General features: G+C 49.2%; 1 protein-coding gene across 2 annotated transcripts in view; it reads right to left on the bottom strand.

The window, feature by feature from the left end:
• Positions 1 to 2,433: 2,433 nt before the first annotated feature.
• Positions 2,434 to 20,894, bottom strand: part of rps5 (ribosomal protein S5) — a 19,948-nt gene continuing 1,487 nt past the window's right edge. For both annotated transcript variants that reach the window (XM_043678050.1, XM_043678049.1), the window contains exons 2-6: positions 20,131 to 20,236; positions 15,473 to 15,682; positions 6,206 to 6,334; positions 4,809 to 4,907; positions 2,434 to 2,553 (exon numbers count right to left, since the gene is read on the bottom strand). In XM_043678050.1, the coding sequence (XP_043533985.1) occupies positions 2,485 to 2,553; positions 4,809 to 4,907; positions 6,206 to 6,334; positions 15,473 to 15,682; positions 20,131 to 20,235 (612 nt within the window). In that variant the 5' untranslated portion in view covers position 20,236 and the 3' untranslated portion in view covers positions 2,434 to 2,484. The remainder of the gene's footprint in view (positions 2,554 to 4,808; positions 4,908 to 6,205; positions 6,335 to 15,472; positions 15,683 to 20,130; positions 20,237 to 20,894) is intronic.

Raw genomic sequence — 20,894 nt, 5'->3', positions numbered from 1 at the left:
ACCATGGCAGCTGCTGTAATTTAAATTCAGTTCGTAAAGCTGGACCTGAAAGCTAGTGTCCATCATTAAGCTATCACTGACTAAAAACATCCTGTCTGGTTCATAGAGATCTCTAGAGGGAAGGAACCTGCCATCTTTATCTGGTTTGGCCCCCTGTGAGCCTCCAGATGGTCACAATGCACTTGACTCTTAACCGCCCTCCGAAATGGCCAAGCAAGACGCTCAGTTCAAGGGCAACTAAAGATGGCCAACAATACTTAAACCTCTCAAAAGAATAAAAACTTAATCAGATCACAGCTTTACTCCCTACACACAAGATCTATGCTATCATGTTTACCCTGACTAGCAATATTCTGCACTGCTGCAAAAACAGATTAAGCCCCCACTATCTCAGCCAGATCTACTCTACAGCAGAAAGCTATGTATCAGGACTCGAGTTAGTGAACTCCTCTCTTCTGCCTCCCTCTCTCCAGTCCTGCAAATGTATTCCCAAGTGTTTATTCCATTCCCATACTGTCATTATGCGAAAGCTTTAACTGCTCGTTCAGGTGAATCATAACTCCCTAAAAAAAATTATCATGCTGTTAAATGCCGTAACAGTGTGTCAGTACACAAAACAGTGAGAGAATGGCCAGGATTTCTACTGGGTAGGGCCTTATGACCAAGTGATGTAAATCAAGGCATATTTAAAGCACTCCACCCATCAGAACTAGGTAACACTAACGTCAGAGACACAGTCCCTAAAATACACCAGAGCCTGCAGCTACACAGCCACCTTAAAGGGAAACACACAGCACAATAAATAGGCCACATACAGCAAAGAAACTTTATGTTGATCACAGCGCCAGCGAATTTCATTGCATCAGGTTCAAGTTAGACTTCCATACTAGCAAAGATTTCAATCAGCGTAGTTAAAAGCGACACCCAGTGATTGAACGTTAGATCTATAGTGCTACATTTGGTCGTGGTGACATTGATAGTGGGGTGAAGAGAGAGATAGCGATCAGGAGGATCTCCTCATTAGCCTTCTGCTGTGTCAAGACCAAGAATAGTTGCTGACCCATGGGGTGGGTTGTTACACCTGTCTCTTTTCCTCAGTTACATATTCCCAGCTTTTCACCGACGTACTGGAGGCTGGAACCAATAAACACCACAGGTGCTGGTCGAGTTGTTTTATCATCAAATCCCTACAGTGTGGTCATATTCCTTTCGTTCCATTGAATCCACACCAACCTACCCACAGTCCCCTACCCTATTTCTCATGGCCAATCCAACTAGCCTGCACATCTCCGGACTGTGGGAGCAAACCGCAGCACTCAGAGGAAACTGACAAGGGGAGGATGTGTAAACACCATGCAGACAGTCGCCCAAGGGTGGTATCAGACCAGAATCCCTGGCGGTGAGAGGCAGGGGTGTTACCCATTGTGCCACCCTACTGTTACTGAGATTGGTATACTCAGAAACATAAAGTACGTCCTGATAGGTTGCTACCAACATGTAGACAAATTGCATCTCTACCATTGCCTGTACGTCAGTTCAACCAACTGGCTGTTATAAACCTTCCTGCTGATTGACGATTTGGTGTATGTGATGTGTACAAAAAAAAACTTGTAAACTATTTCCCAATAACAAAAAAAAGGTACAAGGCGCAGTACTGGGGGGGGGGGGGGGTCCTCATTTTACTATATTAAAAAATGCAAGAGCTCATCGACTTCCATCATACACTCAGCAGTAAAACATCCTAAACATTAGCAGCTTAAAAGACTTTCTCCTGGTATTCCAACTACTTTTTGCAATGCACTGAAGAATGCACAGCACATTTTGCCGTGCATTTCATCAAAGAACTGTACTGAGAGGTCACAGCGCAGGACGCAGCCATTCTGTATGTATTGGTTCTCTGTAAGAGTAACTTACCTAGTTCCACTCTCCTGTCTTTTCTCAATTCAATCTGCCTCCACTCTCACTTGGGATATTGGATTCCCAACTAGTCACATACTGCACAAAAATGCATTTTCTTATATTGCCACTGCATCTTTTGTTTACGGTGAGCAATGCGGCAGCCAATATGGACACAGCATGTGTCCAATAGTCAGATAACGACGTGACATGCACTGAGAGATAACTATTGACCAGAACACCAGGGATAACTCCACCGGTCTGCTCTGAAACATGGTGCCATGGTGTCTTTCATGTCCACCTCACTGGCCTTTATCCAAAGGGCAGCCCTCTCCCAGAAGCAGACCATCAGTCCAAATCTTTCTGCTCAAGTCCTAGATTGAGATCCAAACTTGGAATCTCACGAACGAGAACTCAGCCACTACTGACATGCAACCAAAGTAATGGCACTGCAGCCAAAATGTAGACCACCCATTTCCACTCCTTCCTTTGTAAATGTTCTGAACTGTTGTCTTATGAAGAGCGTGGGAGTCAAGGTCATCTTTTGAGTAGCTTTATTAGAGAATACAGATTGCAGACATCACAAAACTAACGGTTAGACTTGGCCACACGCTCCAGCTCATCCTTCTTCTTAATGGCATAAGAGTTGGATGAACCCTGCAAATAGAAAGAGACAATCATTAAACCATTGTTGGTAGACTGGGTACACCTCCAGCAGCCATCCTTTTCTGAAAGCTTTAAATCCTATCTAAGTATTCCCTCAAACTGACCTTGCAAAACACCCAAAACTCCAAAATACAAAAGCAGGAACACAGACACGATTATTTGAATAAAGACATGGCTCACTCTTGCTCCCATACAATCCAGATCGTGCCCCAGGTTGCGTGACATGCTGTAGGAGAAAGGATCTTCTAAGCCTGCAGCTTTACACTGTCACATGTGCTCTTCACAATGAGCAAGGGATCAAATGGGATGAAACCTCATGATGGGAATAATTTTAGGGCAGGCAAGTCGGAGAAGGTACTGCATTGTGGCCAAGTCTGAAACTAGGATGGTCACTGAAGCAACTGGCTCCAAAACTCGGTGAAAGTGATAAACTAGGAGGAGCAGCCAAGCAGTTCAGTAAATACACTAAGTCAGATAAGTATCAAAATACGTTACACATTCAGGTAATTACTTATAAATGGTGTTTGGCAACAGAGGAATGCTATCCAGAACATTCAATAAACTCTCTGCCCCCTTTCAACAAATGCCTCAGGACCTTTGACAACCCTTTGAACAAACATCCCTATTGTGGCACCTGCTGTAATGCAGTTTGCCCATATGCTATTTGTTCAGAGGGTGCATTGACTTGGGCGGGTTACCTAGATTGAGATGAAGGCCCAACCTACATATTAAAGCCAGGAGAAATACCACCTTAAGAAAACACAGAAGGAAGTTTTAAAATCAGAATTCAGGCTATCCCAGAAAACAGCTCCATTGATGTAGAAGCAGGTTATTCGGACCATCAAATCTGCTCCACCGTTCAATGAAATCACGATAATCCTCAACTCCATTTCCCTGCCTTTTCCACACAACCTTTGATTCTCGTGATTACAAGCCTGCCCATTTCAGCCTTGAATATACTTAAATGATATAAGCTCAACAGCCCTGTGGTAACAAAGTTCCACAGACTGACTACCCTCAGGGCAAATTCCACATTCATCTATATTAAATGGGTGACCTCTTATTCTGAGATTATATCTCCTAGTCCTCGACTCTCCCACAGGAGGAAGAAACCGCTCCTCACCTACCCCGAAGCATCCTGTGTGTTTCAAATCTCTCATTTTGCTAATCTCCAATGAGTACAGTCTCAACCTATTCATTCACCATAACTGGAATCACCCCAGTGAATCTTCATAGACTCCCTGCATTGCCAGTATATCTTCCCTTGGATAGGGGCAGAGTAGACTGAAGGGAGTTTACCACCACCTTTCTTAATTATAGCATCGAGGGCTTTCAATCCACTGAAATATCTTGAAAAGATCGAAACAGTTAGTCTTACTCCTTAGTACTTGGCCCCAGCCATGAAAAGTTCCCTTTCAAAAAGCAGTAAATCCTCCAGTAGTCTTTCAGATAGTGTATTACACATCACAATTTCCTGAGTCCGAACTTCCCGATGTCATCTCTTTCCTAGTGGTATTATCACTCAGCTATTAATCCAGAGGCTCCAGTAAAGTTCAAATGCTTTCATAGCAGACAGTTGTTTTCGAATTCAATAAATATCCAGAATTAGGAGACTCACAATGACCATGAAATCATCGATAATTATCATGAAAGACCCATCTGGTTCACTGATGTCCTTTAAGTAAATCTGCCATCTTTACCGGACCCAGACCCACAGCAATGTGGTTGATACTTAATGTATTTGGGATAGGGTAATTAATGCTGGCTTGGCCACTGGTGCCCATTTCCAATGAATGAACTCTAAAAAAAATACTATCATGTCTCTGTTGTATTTTAAAACCCATAAAGTGAGAAAAGGATATTCATCACCCCATCGCATTTTTCATACCAATTATGGTAAAGTCTTCCATGTGACGCACAACCACAGTCATTCAACGGCTTGCAATTTACATAATTGCCAAACGTAACTCTCCAAACACAAAAGGTGGATTTATACAAACAGAAATTCGGAATGACACAGCAAGTCCTTTGAGAGACAGTAATGAAAAACTCACTGATTTAGTTCAGACCCTTTATCAGGTCGACAAACCCTTGGCCTTTCAGACGCAGGCACTCCTTTGTTTACAAAAGATCTCTTTTCTTTTTCCCTGAAATGCAGAAAGGGACCCAGCCCACGCTTCAAGCATTCCATTACAAAAAAGGGACTTTTCTTTTAAAAAGTGTCCTTCATCGTGATGACAACTTACCTTTGCAGCGTTGATGAGCTCATCAGCCAGGCACTCTGCAATGGTTTTAATATTCCTGAATGCAGCCTCCCTAGCCCCAGTACATAGCAACCAGATAGCCTGCACACAAAAACAACAAAAAAAAAGGTCAGACACTCAAACCTTGTGAGCACCCCAAGCTGATTTATTTTTTTAAAGATTAGATTCACTACAGTGTGCAAACAGGCCCATCAAGTCCACACTGACCCTCCAAAGAGTCACCCACATCATATTTACCCCGAACTAACACACCTAACACTACGGGCAATTTAGCACGGCCAATTCACCTGAGCTGCACATCTTTGGATTGTGGGAGGAAACCCACGCAGACACAGGAACAACGTGCAAACTCCACACAGACAGTCGCCCAAGGTGGGACTGGAACCTGGGACGCTGGAGCTGTGAGGCAGCAGTGCTAACCACTGAGCAACCGTATCGCCCATTTTAGAGGCACAATCGTCTCAAGCACCCAGCTCTGACTCTAATCAAGTAGCCAATATCTACAGCACAGTTAATCATGAACAAACTCACACGTACACTCGACTTTTCACATTTCCAGGACAGTTCAGAAATGTGCATTTATGTATCCCTTCTCACAACCTGCAGATGGCCTCAATAGCACTTTGGGCCCAATTTTAACATGACAAGGACCCACCAAGCAAGTGTAATGGCTGGTTGACCTGGTGTCAAAATGTCAGCTCAGTGCTCAGCCAAGATATTAACAGAACTGCCATGAACTTCAATCCAACAGCATTGAGGAATCTTTCATCATGAACACAAACAGGCCCACTCCAAAAGACAGCACCTCCAACACCGCAGCTGTCTCCGTGCAACACTGAGGTGTCAGGCCACACTGTGAAATCCTCTGCCAGGTAAATTTCGGACAAACATTTGACGGGCTAGGATATTGATAGATATAGAAACAAGGTGGGCAAACGAATTTACAAAATCAATCAACCCTGGTCTCGCTGATTGGTAGAATAGATTCAAACAGCTGAATAGCCTCATCCGTGTTCCTAGTGATTAATAAATTTGTATGATTCTGTGTAGAAGTGCAAGTGGATTAACAGCAAAAGGTATTTGACACCAAATTTCCTACATAAAACAAACAGCTACCTATCTTACTGATGTGCAAATAAAGGCAGTGAGCTCCCTTTATGGACAATGAAAATATTTTCCCAAATACTGCAGTACAGTGAGTAGCCAACAGAGGGAGCAACAAGCACATCTGTCGGTACTCAAACCACAACTCAGTCTGGACTAATTGGAAACACATGGTAGAGAGTGGGGTATTGCCCAGGCCAAACTGCACACCCCAAATTCATGTGAAGAAAAATGCCAGCAGCGCTGGAAAAGTGAGCCCCCTGCAATGCCTATACCTGGTTAACCCGTCTCAGTGGGGATACATCGACAGCCTGCCTCCTGACAGTGCCTGCTCGGCCAATACGGGTGGAGTCTTCACGGGGTCCACTGTTGATGATGGCATTCACCAGTACCTGGAGTGGGTTCTGAGAAGCACAAAGACAGGGTTAACATGCAGACTCCAGGAATGATAACCACCTAACACCCAGCCACAGCCCAAAAACATTGTACACAGCAGACCGTGCTTTGTGCTGCACTGCTGGGAAGCAAGTTGGAAAACCCAGGATCAAGCCCCACCACACAAAGCAGCAATCCACTGTCACCGAGGATCTCTAGGGACAGATATGGACTGGCTGCCACTACTCACACCCAAGGGCCACTATGTCCATTTACTAGACCCAGGTCCAATTTCACAACACCCTTTCCTTGATGACAGAGATGAGCTGATACCAAGAGGATTTTTTAAAAATATGAAAACAAAAAGTTGTTGTGGGGGGGGGGATTGGATGTTCTGTGTTAATAGCTGGAGGGCTGCAATTACATCCACTCACCCTGCATTCAACTGAGAATTTAGGAGACTTCTTTAGTTACATTCAAGGAAAGGCGTCAGCCAATTATACACAGGAACCTCCCACAACCAGCATATTTTAACCCATCGTCAACTGGGAGATAAAAGATAAATTCCAGGCACCGGGGAGGAATTCCCTGCATTACTTCCAAGGGATCTTTTACATCAACCTGAGACAGAAGACAAGGCCTAAAGTTTAATGCTCCACACGAGAAGTGGCATCTCTAACACCACAGCATACATTGAAGCAGCAGCCTTGATTTTATGCCCAACTCCTCAGCACCCTCAACTAGAGGCAAGGGCGTTGTCACAGGGGACTTGATGAGCCAATCAATCTGTTGCTACTGTATACAACCAAATGGCGAAGCGTGTGGCCACCTACTGGCCACACTATGCAGGCAGAGTACACTCAATTCAGGCAAATTACAAAGCAGCAAGGTTAAACTGGGGGAGAGAGCGCAAGCGAGAGAAAGAGAGAGAGAGAGAGAGCACAAGAGAGAGGGAGAGCACAAGAGAGAGTGAGAGCGTGCGAGAGGGAGAGCGGGCGCGAGAGAGAGAGTGGGAGAGCGAGCGCGAGAGAGAGCGAGCGCGAGAGAGAGCGAGCGCGAGAGAGAGCGAGCGCGAGAGAGAGCGAGCGCGAGAGAGAGCGAGCGCGAGAGAGAGCGAGCGCGAGAGAGAGCGAGCGCGAGAGAGAGCGAGCGCGAGAGAGAGCGAGCGCGAGAGAGAGCGAGCGCGAGAGAGAGCGAGCGCGAGAGAGAGCGAGCGCGAGAGAGAGCGAGCGCGAGAGAGAGCGAGCGCGAGAGAGAGCGAGCGCGAGAGAGAGCGAGCGCGAGAGAGAGCGAGCGCGAGAGAGAGCGAGCGCGAGAGAGAGCGAGCGCGAGAGAGAGCGAGCGCGAGAGAGAGCGAGCGCGAGAGAGAGCGAGCGCGAGAGAGAGCGAGCGCGAGAGAGAGCGAGCGCGAGAGAGAGCGAGCGCGAGAGAGAGCGAGCGCGAGAGAGAGCGAGCGCGAGAGAGAGCGAGCGCGAGAGAGAGCGAGCGCGAGAGAGAGCGAGCGCGAGAGAGAGCGAGCGCGAGAGAGAGCGAGCGCGAGAGAGAGCGAGCGCGAGAGAGAGCGAGCGCGAGAGAGAGCGAGCGCGAGAGAGAGCGAGCGCGAGAGAGAGCGAGCGCGAGAGAGAGCGAGCGCGAGAGAGAGCGAGCGCGAGAGAGAGCGAGCGCGAGAGAGAGCGAGCGCGAGAGAGAGCGAGCGCGAGAGAGAGCGAGCGCGAGAGAGAGCGAGCGCGAGAGAGAGCGAGCGCGAGAGAGAGCGAGCGCGAGAGAGAGCGAGCGCGAGAGAGAGCGAGCGCGAGAGAGAGCGAGCGCGAGAGAGAGCGAGCGCGAGAGAGAGCGAGCGCGAGAGAGAGCGAGCGCGAGAGAGAGCGAGCGCGAGAGAGAGCGAGCGCGAGAGAGAGCGAGCGCGAGAGAGAGCGAGCGCGAGAGAGAGCGAGCGCGAGAGAGAGCGAGCGCGAGAGAGAGCGAGCGCGAGAGAGAGCGAGCGCGAGAGAGAGCGAGCGCGAGAGAGAGCGAGCGCGAGAGAGAGCGAGCGCGAGAGAGAGCGAGCGCGAGAGAGAGCGAGCGCGAGAGAGAGCGAGCGCGAGAGAGAGCGAGCGCGAGAGAGAGCGAGCGCGAGAGAGAGCGAGCGCGAGAGAGAGCGAGCGCGAGAGAGAGCGAGCGCGAGAGAGAGCGAGCGCGAGAGAGAGCGAGCGCGAGAGAGAGCGAGCGCGAGAGAGAGCGAGCGCGAGAGAGAGCGAGCGCGAGAGAGAGCGAGCGCGAGAGAGAGCGAGCGCGAGAGAGAGCGAGCGCGAGAGAGAGCGAGCGCGAGAGAGAGCGAGCGCGAGAGAGAGCGAGCGCGAGAGAGAGCGAGCGCGAGAGAGAGCGAGCGCGAGAGAGAGCGAGCGCGAGAGAGAGCGAGCGCGAGAGAGAGCGAGCGCGAGAGAGAGCGAGCGCGAGAGAGAGCGAGCGCGAGAGAGAGCGAGCGCGAGAGAGAGCGAGCGCGAGAGAGAGCGAGCGCGAGAGAGAGCGAGCGCGAGAGAGAGCGAGCGCGAGAGAGAGCGAGCGCGAGAGAGAGCGAGCGCGAGAGAGAGCGAGCGCGAGAGAGAGCGAGCGCGAGAGAGAGCGAGCGCGAGAGAGAGCGAGCGCGAGAGAGAGCGAGCGCGAGAGAGAGCGAGCGCGAGAGAGAGCGAGCGCGAGAGAGAGCGAGCGCGAGAGAGAGCGAGCGCGAGAGAGAGCGAGCGCGAGAGAGAGCGAGCGCGAGAGAGAGCGAGCGCGAGAGAGAGCGAGCGCGAGAGAGAGCGAGCGCGAGAGAGAGCGAGCGCGAGAGAGAGCGAGCGCGAGAGAGAGCGAGCGCGAGAGAGAGCGAGCGCGAGAGAGAGCGAGCGCGAGAGAGAGCGAGCGCGAGAGAGAGCGAGCGCGAGAGAGAGCGAGCGCGAGAGAGAGCGAGCGCGAGAGAGAGCGAGCGCGAGAGAGAGCGAGCGCGAGAGAGAGCGAGCGCGAGAGAGAGCGAGCGCGAGAGAGAGCGAGCGCGAGAGAGAGCGAGCGCGAGAGAGAGCGAGCGCGAGAGAGAGCGAGCGCGAGAGAGAGCGAGCGCGAGAGAGAGCGAGCGCGAGAGAGAGCGAGCGCGAGAGAGAGCGAGCGCGAGAGAGAGCGAGCGCGAGAGAGAGCGAGCGCGAGAGAGAGCGAGCGCGAGAGAGAGCGAGCGCGAGAGAGAGCGAGCGCGAGAGAGAGCGAGCGCGAGAGAGAGCGAGCGCGAGAGAGAGCGAGCGCGAGAGAGAGCGAGCGCGAGAGAGAGCGAGCGCGAGAGAGAGCGAGCGCGAGAGAGAGCGAGCGCGAGAGAGAGCGAGCGCGAGAGAGAGCGAGCGCGAGAGAGAGCGAGCGCGAGAGAGAGCGAGCGCGAGAGAGAGCGAGCGCGAGAGAGAGCGAGCGCGAGAGAGAGCGAGCGCGAGAGAGAGCGAGCGCGAGAGAGAGCGAGCGCGAGAGAGAGCGAGCGCGAGAGAGAGCGAGCGCGAGAGAGAGCGAGCGCGAGAGAGAGCGAGCGCGAGAGAGAGCGAGCGCGAGAGAGAGCGAGCGCGAGAGAGAGCGAGCGCGAGAGAGAGCGAGCGCGAGAGAGAGCGAGCGCGAGAGAGAGCGAGCGCGAGAGAGAGCGAGCGCGAGAGAGAGCGAGCGCGAGAGAGAGCGAGCGCGAGAGAGAGCGAGCGCGAGAGAGAGCGAGCGCGAGAGAGAGCGAGCGCGAGAGAGAGCGAGCGCGAGAGAGAGCGAGCGCGAGAGAGAGCGAGCGCGAGAGAGAGCGAGCGCGAGAGAGAGCGAGCGCGAGAGAGAGCGAGCGCGAGAGAGAGCGAGCGCGAGAGAGAGCGAGCGCGAGAGAGAGCGAGCGCGAGAGAGAGCGAGCGCGAGAGAGAGCGAGCGCGAGAGAGAGCGAGCGCGAGAGAGAGCGAGCGCGAGAGAGAGCGAGCGCGAGAGAGAGCGAGCGCGAGAGAGAGCGAGCGCGAGAGAGAGCGAGCGCGAGAGAGAGCGAGCGCGAGAGAGAGCGAGCGCGAGAGAGAGCGAGCGCGAGAGAGAGCGAGCGCGAGAGAGAGCGAGCGCGAGAGAGAGCGAGCGCGAGAGAGAGCGAGCGCGAGAGAGAGCGAGCGCGAGAGAGAGCGAGCGCGAGAGAGAGCGAGCGCGAGAGAGAGCGAGCGCGAGAGAGAGCGAGCGCGAGAGAGAGCGAGCGCGAGAGAGAGCGAGCGCGAGAGAGAGCGAGCGCGAGAGAGAGCGAGCGCGAGAGAGAGCGAGCGCGAGAGAGAGCGAGCGCGAGAGAGAGCGAGCGCGAGAGAGAGCGAGCGCGAGAGAGAGCGAGCGCGAGAGAGAGCGAGCGCGAGAGAGAGCGAGCGCGAGAGAGAGCGAGCGCGAGAGAGAGCGAGCGCGAGAGAGAGCGAGCGCGAGAGAGAGCGAGCGCGAGAGAGAGCGAGCGCGAGAGAGAGCGAGCGCGAGAGAGAGCGAGCGCGAGAGAGAGCGAGCGCGAGAGAGAGCGAGCGCGAGAGAGAGCGAGCGCGAGAGAGAGCGAGCGCGAGAGAGAGCGAGCGCGAGAGAGAGCGAGCGCGAGAGAGAGCGAGCGCGAGAGAGAGCGAGCGCGAGAGAGAGCGAGCGCGAGAGAGAGCGAGCGCGAGAGAGAGCGAGCGCGAGAGAGAGCGAGCGCGAGAGAGAGCGAGCGCGAGAGAGAGCGAGCGCGAGAGAGAGCGAGCGCGAGAGAGAGCGAGCGCGAGAGAGAGCGAGCGCGAGAGAGAGCGAGCGCGAGAGAGAGCGAGCGCGAGAGAGAGCGAGCGCGAGAGAGAGCGAGCGCGAGAGAGAGCGAGCGCGAGAGAGAGCGAGCGCGAGAGAGAGCGAGCGCGAGAGAGAGCGAGCGCGAGAGAGAGCGAGCGCGAGAGAGAGCGAGCGCGAGAGAGAGCGAGCGCGAGAGAGAGCGAGAGAGAGCGAGCGAGAGAGAGAGAGAGAGCGAGCGCGAGAGAGAGAGAGAGCGAGCGCGAGAGAGAGAGAGAGCGAGCGCGAGAGAGAGAGAGCGCGAGCGCGAGAGAGAGAGAGAGAGAGCGCGAGCGCGAGAGAGCGCGAGCGCGAGCGCGAGAGAGAGAGAGAGAGAGCAGCGCGAGAGAGAGAGAGAGCGAGCGCGAGAGAGAGAGAGCGAGCGCGAGAGCGAGAGAGAGAGAGCGCGAGAGAGAGAGAGAGCGAGCGCGAGAGAGAGAGAGAGCGAGCGCGAGAGAGAGAGAGAGAGCGAGCGCGAGCGCAAGAGAGAGAGCGAGCGCGAGCGCGAGAGAGAGAGAGAGAGAGCGCGAGCGCGAGCGCGAGAGAGAGCGAGCGAGCGCGAGAGAGAGAGCGCGAGCGCGAGCGAGAGAGAGAGCGAGCGCGAGCGAGAGAGAGAGCGAGCGCGAGCGAGAGAGAGAGCGAGCGCGAGCGAGAGAGAGAGCGAGCGCGAGCGCGAGCGCGAGAGAGAGAGAGCGAGCGCGAGAGAGAGAGAGCGAGCGCGAGAGAGAGAGAGCGCGAGAGAGAGCGAGCGCGAGAATGTTGGAAATACTCAGTAGCTCAGGCACTGTCCATGGAGAGATGAGCAAAGTTAATATTTTCGCTCCATGTAACCTCTCAATAATACAAGGAGAAATTAGAAACAGGGCGTCAAGCAAAAGGGTGACGGGTTAACAGGAAGCTGTGTTACTGGATAAAAGACAGGCGAGACTAAATGGAACGTTGAGTTCAGGAGTTGGGATGCCACGTTATGGTTGTAGAAGACATTGGTACGGCTACATTTGGAGCACTGCATTCAATTCTGATCACCCTGCTATAGGAAGAATGTTATTCAACTGGAAAGGGTGCAAAACAATTTACAAGGATGTTTCCAAGACTGGAGGATTTGAGTTAGAAGGAAAAGCTTGAACTTTTTTCCCCTGGGGTGTAGGAGGCTGAGGGGTAACCCTATGAAGTTTATAAAATCATAATGGGCATAGATAGGGTGAATAGCCAAGATCTCTTCCCCAGAGTTGGGGAATCCAAAATTAGAGGCATTTGTATTTAAGGTGTGAGGGGAAGGTTTAAATAGGACCTGAGGGACAACTTTTTCACACAGAAGGTGGTGCATATATGGGACGAGCTGCCAGAGGAAGTGGCAGAGGTGGGTACATTTAAAAGACATTTCGACAGGTATGTGGATATGAAAGGTTTAGTGAAATATGGGTCAATGCAGGCCAATGGGACAGTTTAGGATACCTGGTCAGCATGAAACAGTTGGGCCAAAGGGTATGGCACTATGATAGAAGATTTACTCCTTCAGCAAAGCAGTGGAGATAGGGCAAGAAACAAAAAAAAACATTTGGAGCAGAGAAACAAGTATGCTGACGACTAAAATCAAAAATAAATAAGCAAACCAAGAGAAGGAAACAAAAATGGGGCAGAGGATTATGGTCTAAAATTGTTGAACTCAAAGTTGAGCCTGGAAGAGTGCAATTGCCCAGTTGGGAAATGGCATGGTGCTCCTTGATCTCTTATGCTGAGCATCAGTGGGGCAGTGAAAGAAGCTGAGGGCAGGTGTCAGTGTGAAAGCAAGGTGGAGAATTTAAATAACTACCAGAATCTCAGCTTCACGTTTTAAGTTTTTAGACTGAACTAAGATTTGCTCATCGTTGAGGTGATCACGTTGTGAGTAGCGAATGCAGGAAGTTAGATCGAAAGTGCACATAATGGCTGGTTTATTTGCAAATATTTGGAAGTTTGGAACATGCAGACACCGAGTAAAAGGTTACATCTACATGCGGGGAAAGGTACCCGGAAGAGGGACGGAGGATAATTGAGGAGCAAACCAGGATGTCACAAAGGGAATTGTCCACTTGGAATTCTGAAAAGAACAACAGACACGCTCAGGGTGGCAGGAAACAATCTGACAAATACAGAGGGCGGGTGGTAGAAAGTAAAGTCAAGGCTAACCATATCACGACCCTGGGAGGGATGAGCAAGAATACAATCAAGGTGGACAGCTTTTGTACCAACCATTGAGCACAGCTGGGGCTGGGGGGGTGCTGAGCTTCATTTGCAAAGCTGCCACCTGTATCAAGACCTCTGGATAACTAGCTGGGTTAGAAACCAGCTGCACATACACGATAACACAAGTGAATAAGTGAAACACCAGTCAGTTCGCTGGTCCAACTCTTAACATCACATCAAGTTTGAGCCTCAGTTTCCTCCTGTAATACAAAGGAATTGGAATTCTGACCTAACATTTTCCTTATTAAATTCAACTTACCTAAAATCTGAAATAAAAACAAAGTACTGGAGCAACTCAGCAGAGCGTGTGGAGGGGAAAACCAATCTGATTCTTTCACTTAGACTCGGGGCAAAATAGATTGTCGGGGTTGCCCCTGGCTGAAAGCAGTATGTTATGGCTGATGGTGGCTCGCAGTTGACATATAATGGTCGAAGGGACTTTTAGCTCTTGCACCTCTCCTGGTGCTTTATATCAGTTCCAAGAGTTCCAGTCTTCTGGCCCCAGCCAATGCCTCGTCTCCATGGCTGTGCAATTCCTACATGTCCATCGTCATCAGGACAGTCTGTGGGCTCTCCACTTCCTTTGAAAGATGGCCTGAACAGTGTCTACCCACCACCAACACCCTCCTATACACGGCCATGTTCATTCTCACTTGGAACAACTCCTCCTTTAACTTGTCTTACTTTCTCTTGCTTGTCAAAGGTGCACATTATGAGTACCAGCAAGGGTCTCAATAATGTCCGTGTCTTTGTGGGGAATTTGACAGGAATATTTCCCGTTCCAGTCCTACTTCAGCCCTTCCCACTACATTCTCTGATTCAATGACAACATCAGTGCTACTACAAATTCAATGGTCTGCTTCCAATTTCCACCCTCCTCTCACTTTCAACCGCTCCAACTCTTCCCTTTCCTTCCTTAACTTCACGTTTCCATTTCTGATAACAGGCTGTCCAACAAAGTCCATTACAAACCCACCAACTTCCACAATACCTTTATCTACACTTCCTCACAGTCTGTTTCTTGTGAGGATTCCATTCCATTTTATCAGTTTCTCCAGTCACATACATTCCAATGATGGCACTTTTCACTCGGGTGCCTAAAACATCATTGTTTTCCTCAACTGAGGAACCCCCCTCCCCAATGCAATCACAGGTTAACACTTGCCCATTCACCTCTTCGTTCCTCACTGTCCAAGGTCCCAAATATAAAGCAAAGCAGCATTTTACTTCTGCTTCTTTCAATCTAGTCTCTCGTACTCATTGCTTACAATATGGTCTTTTTATATTGGTGATACCAAACGCGGCAGCACAGTGGCTCTGTGGTTAGCACTGCTGCCTTACAGCACCAGGGACCCAGATTCAATTCCACCCTCAGGCAACTGTGCAAACTCCACATAGATTCTCCCCATGGCTGCGTGGGTTCCCTCCCACAGACAAAAGATCTGCAGGTTAGGTGGACGGGCCATGCTAAATTGTCCCGTAGTAGCCAGAGATGTGCAAGCTAGGTAGATTAGCCTGGGGAATTGCAGGATTACCAGGGCAGGGATACTCTTCGAAGGGTTGGTTATAGACTTGATTCACCGAAAGATCTACGCCCAAACAGTAGGATTCCACAGAACTCAAATTGTGTGCTGCTCACTTCTTGGAATGCCTCCACTCTGACCATAGCAATGACCCTGAACTTTCAGGTGCCTGCCATTTCAACAAGCCACCTTGCTCTCACGCTAACATTTTCAGTGAGGCACAATGCAAGAGCGAGGGACAACACGTCCTTTTCCAATTACACACTCTACAGTCTCGAAGACTCATTATTGAACTCAACATTATCGAGCGTGACCTGTGAATGCCATTTTTCTTAAATCCCTGACAACCTGCTGACTTCACTCTGAACAGAATAGACCCATTTTACTCATGCTGGTTTACATTTGTAACTAAGTTCCATAGCTATCCCCTCTTTACCACCATTACTTTTGTCTTTTGCTCTGGGCTTCCCATAATCTGATTCACTTGCTACTCCTTTCCAGGTCACAGGATAGACACTGTTCAGGCCATCTTGCTTTCAGTTTCGAAGATGAGTCATAGTGGACTGGAAGCATTAACTGCTTTTCTCTCTCTCTCTCTCCACAGATGCTGCCAGACCTTCTGACCTTTCCTTCCTTACCGCACCAGGGGGTGCCACTCACCTCACCGGTCAGTAGGTGGATGATCTCAAAGGCGTGCTTCACAATCCGCACGGTCATAAGCTTCTTGCCATTGTTCCGCCCATGCATCATCATGGAGTTGGTGAGACGCTCCACAATGGGGCACTGAGCCTTACGGAAACGTTTTGCAGCGTAGCGCCCAGAGCTGTGAGGGAGGTACTTGGCATATTTCTCCTTGACAGCGATGTAATCCTGAGGGAAGGAAAGAAAGAGTTCAGCAAGGCTTCACGCGCAACCAAAGACAACTAACAAATGTGCCAAGAAACAAGCGAGTCGGTGGGATGCAAAGGCAATGGAAGCAGATTCTAAAGTCTTTTTCAATACTGGGCCAAATAAAAATATGCCCAGTGATGAGGAAAGAGCAAGACTAAAGGGACAGATTCACCAATCAGCCAGGTCAGACATAACCAGTCCAAACAGCCTGCTCACAAGTAGAAAGCAGTCCCCCCAGTGGGTCACCAATTACCTCACACAGTCAACAAGTCCAGAGGCATTAACACCAGCGCAAATATGAAAGGATTAACAGAATGCAGTGAACTATCAGCAGGACAATATTCCTAAACATACCTTAGTTGGTGGGCACCAACTAGAAACAAGTATTGTACTGCAAAACGCAAAGGAGTACCAGTGTCTACTGACAAAAGTAAACAGCTTAAGATGACAGGCTTTGACAGCAACCACATCTCTGTCTATACTGCCAGGGTTTGCGAGGAGACTCAGGGGATTTTGAAGGGAGTCAGGACCTACCCAGAGTCCCACCATTGTCCAACAACAACTCATACCTGGGCAAGTTTGCAGCCAAAGGGAAGGAAGATTCTGTTGCCACAACAAAGACATGCATCAAAATAAAAACATGAAAACATGCTCTGCACATGAGAAAAGTACATAATGTTTATTCCCTTGGCCTCACTTCACAACCCCATACATTTTGCTTTATTTTTTAAAAAGGTGCTGCAGCTTCCTCTCAAATATCTTGACACTTGTGCATTTAAAATTTCAATCACTCCCAGTATGATTAGAAAAAAAACCCACTGTTTTGTTTTGCCAATTAGCTTATATCAGTGCCCTCACAATACAGCTACCAATGTAAATCTTCCCCCATCCACTCTGTCCAGAACTCTAACAGTCCAAATGTCTGTTCCTCATGTCTGGAACTATTCTTGCTCATCTCTTTTTGCATGCTCTAAAGCCTTCACATCATTTATCCAGAAATGGATAAAACAACGCATTCATTGTCTAACTACTGTTTTACACAATTCTATACTCTACACCCTTACTAATAAATCCAGAATGCTATATATTTAAATACACTCTCAACTTGCCCTTTCCAAATTCAAAGACTTATGCACATACACTTATCCTCTTCCTTTGTTTACTATGTTTCCAATTATACCCCATCTCCTCAGTCTGGGTCATCAATACATTAGGAAGAGCAATATGCACCGTGATAGACGAACTATAAACATTCCTCCAAACTAAAGTACAGACAGCAGTCACTACTCTGTTGCAGCAGCTGATCAAATGGATTTGGAACCCGTGTGCAGAATATCAAACACACTGCACTCATCAACACTCTTACCTCTTTAAACAAAACGTTCCATGGCAACTTTGCTTAATTTAACCACATTTGCTGAAGAAAGTTGTAATTCTGGTCTCCCAATTATTGGTTCTAGAAATCTCCCCCTCCAGCAAGGTTATACATGACTGGCCTGCAGTGGCAGGGCTTCCAGTTACTAAAAGTGAGCACCGATTGAAAGACAAGTAGAAGACCATTGTAAAAAGCCCGACTGTTTCATCTTGACTGTCCACCTACTGGATGGTCGAGCACCTCAAGATTCACATTCTGCTTCTTTTGACAGTGGTGGGGGACTAGACTTCACGGGGGATCAGCATTTACCATTGGAGTGCACTGGGACCTCAGTGAGCAGCAGATAGGTTTAGCACACAAACTGTGAAATAGATACATGAAGCATCCAAACAGTCAAAGACCTATCATAGGTAAACACAGAATAGCTTATACTTTTCAGTACTAGCACCCACATGCAGCAAACAGGTGACTGTCCATTACTGGCAGCTTTAGTTGAGGGAAGGCACTCGTGCATTCTAAACAAGGTGATGGATCAATCGACATGTAGCAGCGGAATTTAAGGGGACATTTCAAACATCCAAAAAGTGTATGCCTACTCTCAACAAAAGTCCTAAGGTGTGACATCCACCATTTGAATTAATTAGAGGTTAAGAAAATCATCAAGGTGAGAGGCATGTCAGATAATTTGCCAGAATATAAGAAGCAGCGCAGAAAGATTCGGAAGTTAATCAGGAGCTAGCTAGGAATGCAAAAATGGATAGCAAAATTTTCTAAAAGCTATTTGAAAAGAGGAAAGTCTTGCACCTCTAAAGAATGTGAATGGGGAATTAATAGGAGATGACAAAGAATGATGCCACATGAAATGGACAAAGATTTTGCTTCTGTCTAATTGCAAAGGTCACAAAAGCCATTCCTGCAATAGGTGTAAATGAGAGGGAGGATTGGAGAGCACAACTTAGCTAAATCACGAGGTCAGCGCACTGAGCAAACTGGCAAAGCAGTGGAGGGACAAGTCTCTGGGTCCAGCTGGATTTTATCCTTAAGTCTGAACAGGGTCACTAATGAGGATAATAGGTGCATTGGTATTTATTTCCAGAAGTCCCTAGTTTCAGAAAAGGTTCTATCCAAATGGAAAACAGCAAGCAAGCCCTCTAAGCAAGAAGAGAGAGAGGTAGAAAACAGGCAAATACAGACCAGCTAGCTTGAAATGAGGAAGATGTTAGAATTGAACATTAAAGTGATCAGTACATTAAAAACTCAAGGATATCGGGAAGAGTCAGCATGCTTTCGTCAATGACAAACCACGTTTAACAAATTCAGAGTTGTTTCGAAATATAACATGCTATGAAACGGGAAGTCTGTAAATGCAATAGGTTTGAATTCCCACAAGGCATTTGATAAAGATACCACAAAAGATTTTTGCAGAAAATAAAAACACACACTGTAGGCGATAACATATCAACAGCCAAAGGATTGGTTGGCTGGCAGAAAGCACAGTCTGTATTAACATTTCTGTCTGATTAGCAGGATGCAAGTGGAGTCCGCAGGGGTCTGTACTGGGGCTTCAATTTTTAAAAATTTGCAATGACTTCGATGGGGCAACAAAGGCATGAGCATTAAACTGTTAGATAGGAAAGCATGCTGTGAAGACAACATAAGGAAGTTGCATATGGATATACATAGGTTGAATGAATGGGGGAAAAAAATTTCAGTTGGGAATATAATGTGGAAAAACGTGAAGTGATTCGCTTTGGCAGAAAGAGCAAAGAAGCAGAATATTACTTAAAGAGATTGACTGCTGAATGTAGCTGCTCAGGCACATGAGCTACATGGTTAGTATGTGGGTACAGCACAGTATCAAGAAAGCTAAGACCATAAGACACAGGAGTGGAAGTAAGGCCATTTGGCCCATCGAGTCCACTCCGCTAATGGGATGCCACCCTTTGTTACGAGAGGAATTGGACACAAAAGAAAGAAAGTTCTGCTTCAGTTATGCAGGGTGCTTGTATGACCATTTTAAAATTAGGGTTTGTAATTTCAGGAGAGATGTGGAAAAAAATTTCTGAATGTTTGTGACTTTAGAACGCTGCCTTAATGCGGTGGAGGCAGGGACACTGAAGATTTTTAAGGTTAAGGCAGTTAAGATTCTGGTCAGGTAGAACACTGGGATAGGTGGGAAACATAGAATTTGAAAAAAAAAACTGATCATAAATACTTGGCTAGGCAGGCTCAAGGGGTTGAATGGTCCACTTTTGTTCCTATTTCAAATATTTGTAGGACATCAGGAGAACACATTGTCCCGTCTTCAACTTGAGTGCTGGCAGCACACACAACCTGGCGAGAAAGTATCACGCAGCTAATTGTTGGCACCCCAGGTACAGCATCCAGGCACTGATTTAGACACCCCCGAAACCCAAATCTGCTATCACAGGTTTGGTGAGGGTGAAGATCGGTTAAAATACAGGTCTCCACAAACATGGCGAATTTGGCAGCGCTCACATGTCTGAATCAGAAGACTTTGTATTCAAGTCACACTCCAGAGGCTGAACACAACCATCTATACAGCTGCTGCCAGTGCTGCGCTGAGGGAGTACTGTCTTTCAGGAGAAGCTAAGCCAAGATTTTGTCCATGCTCAGGTTGGTGGAGAAGGCTCTGTGGTGATACTCTGTGGAAGAATAGGCAAGTTATTCCCCAGCATCCTGAATAATAGTTATTGCCGGAACAAAAATACAGTTATCAGTTTCAGAAAAGGTCGCATCCGAATGAAAAATAGCAAATAAGTCCTCTTTTCAAAAAGGGATGGAGGTAGAAAACAGGCAAATGCAGATCAGCTAGTTTGAAATGAGGAAGATGCTAGAATTGAACATTAGTGATCAGAACATTCAAAACTCAAGGTTATCGGGAAGAGTCAGAACGTTTTCGTCCATGACAAATCACGTTTAACCAATTCAGACTGCCTGGCGTATTTCCATCATTACAACTGTAACAACACCACGCAAAGTTGTGGGAAAACTCAATAAAGAGGAGGAATAAGGAACAGCTCCAAAATACCTGGAGGGAAATGTCATTGATCTGGACATCATCTGTGCTCCATTTGCCAAACAGCTTGATCTCAGGGGTCTCTGCAACTGCGGGCACACCTTCCCACTCAGTCATCCTGCAAAAAGAGAGACCGTGAGATAATACATCAACCTAAATCAAATTGAGAGAAGCTAAAGTAAGAGTGGTAAACTCTCAGGAGACAAAAAATTAAGGGACATTTCAGCACTAAGCAGCATAGATCCAGGGGAAGTGGTCAAGGGGCACTGTCCAGTGAAAGCAGAGCACAACGCTCACGTGTGAAACCTCTGCACAGGCAGAAATTACCCAGAAGCATTCTCCCAAGGGACATTTTGATTGCCCTGGAGTACACACAGAGTTCCCGAACCCTGGGCATGGGACGAGCGCTTAAAAATACGGGGAGGGTTCAGTAAAACCCAGGTCGCTCGGCGATCTGAGCATGTTAAGCGTGTGGCAGAGACAAAGCCTTCTAGAAGACAACAGACGTGAGCCCTTGCCACTTATTGTTAGCAGATGAAAAGACTGGAGGGAATAGAAACAGAAATTGCAGTAAAGATCAGCAAGGTCGGGCTGCATCTGTGGAAAAAAACCAGTGTAAACATTTTGGGCCAGTGACCGTTCCTGAGAACTGAAGGGAAAGGAATTCAGGACGAAGGAAAGGGTGGCTCAGAGGATTTCAATGGAGGAGAGAACATGTCAGCAATGAAGGAATGGGGAGGAAAAATAAGCAGGAAAGGGGTTGGAGGAATCAGAGG

Source organism: Chiloscyllium plagiosum, chromosome 37 (genome assembly GCF_004010195.1).
Source record: "Chiloscyllium plagiosum isolate BGI_BamShark_2017 chromosome 37, ASM401019v2, whole genome shotgun sequence".
Taxonomy (NCBI): Eukaryota; Metazoa; Chordata; class Chondrichthyes; order Orectolobiformes; family Hemiscylliidae; genus Chiloscyllium; species Chiloscyllium plagiosum.
The sequence above is the reverse complement of the archived record's forward strand: the minus strand, read 5'-3'. Positions and strand labels throughout refer to the sequence as shown.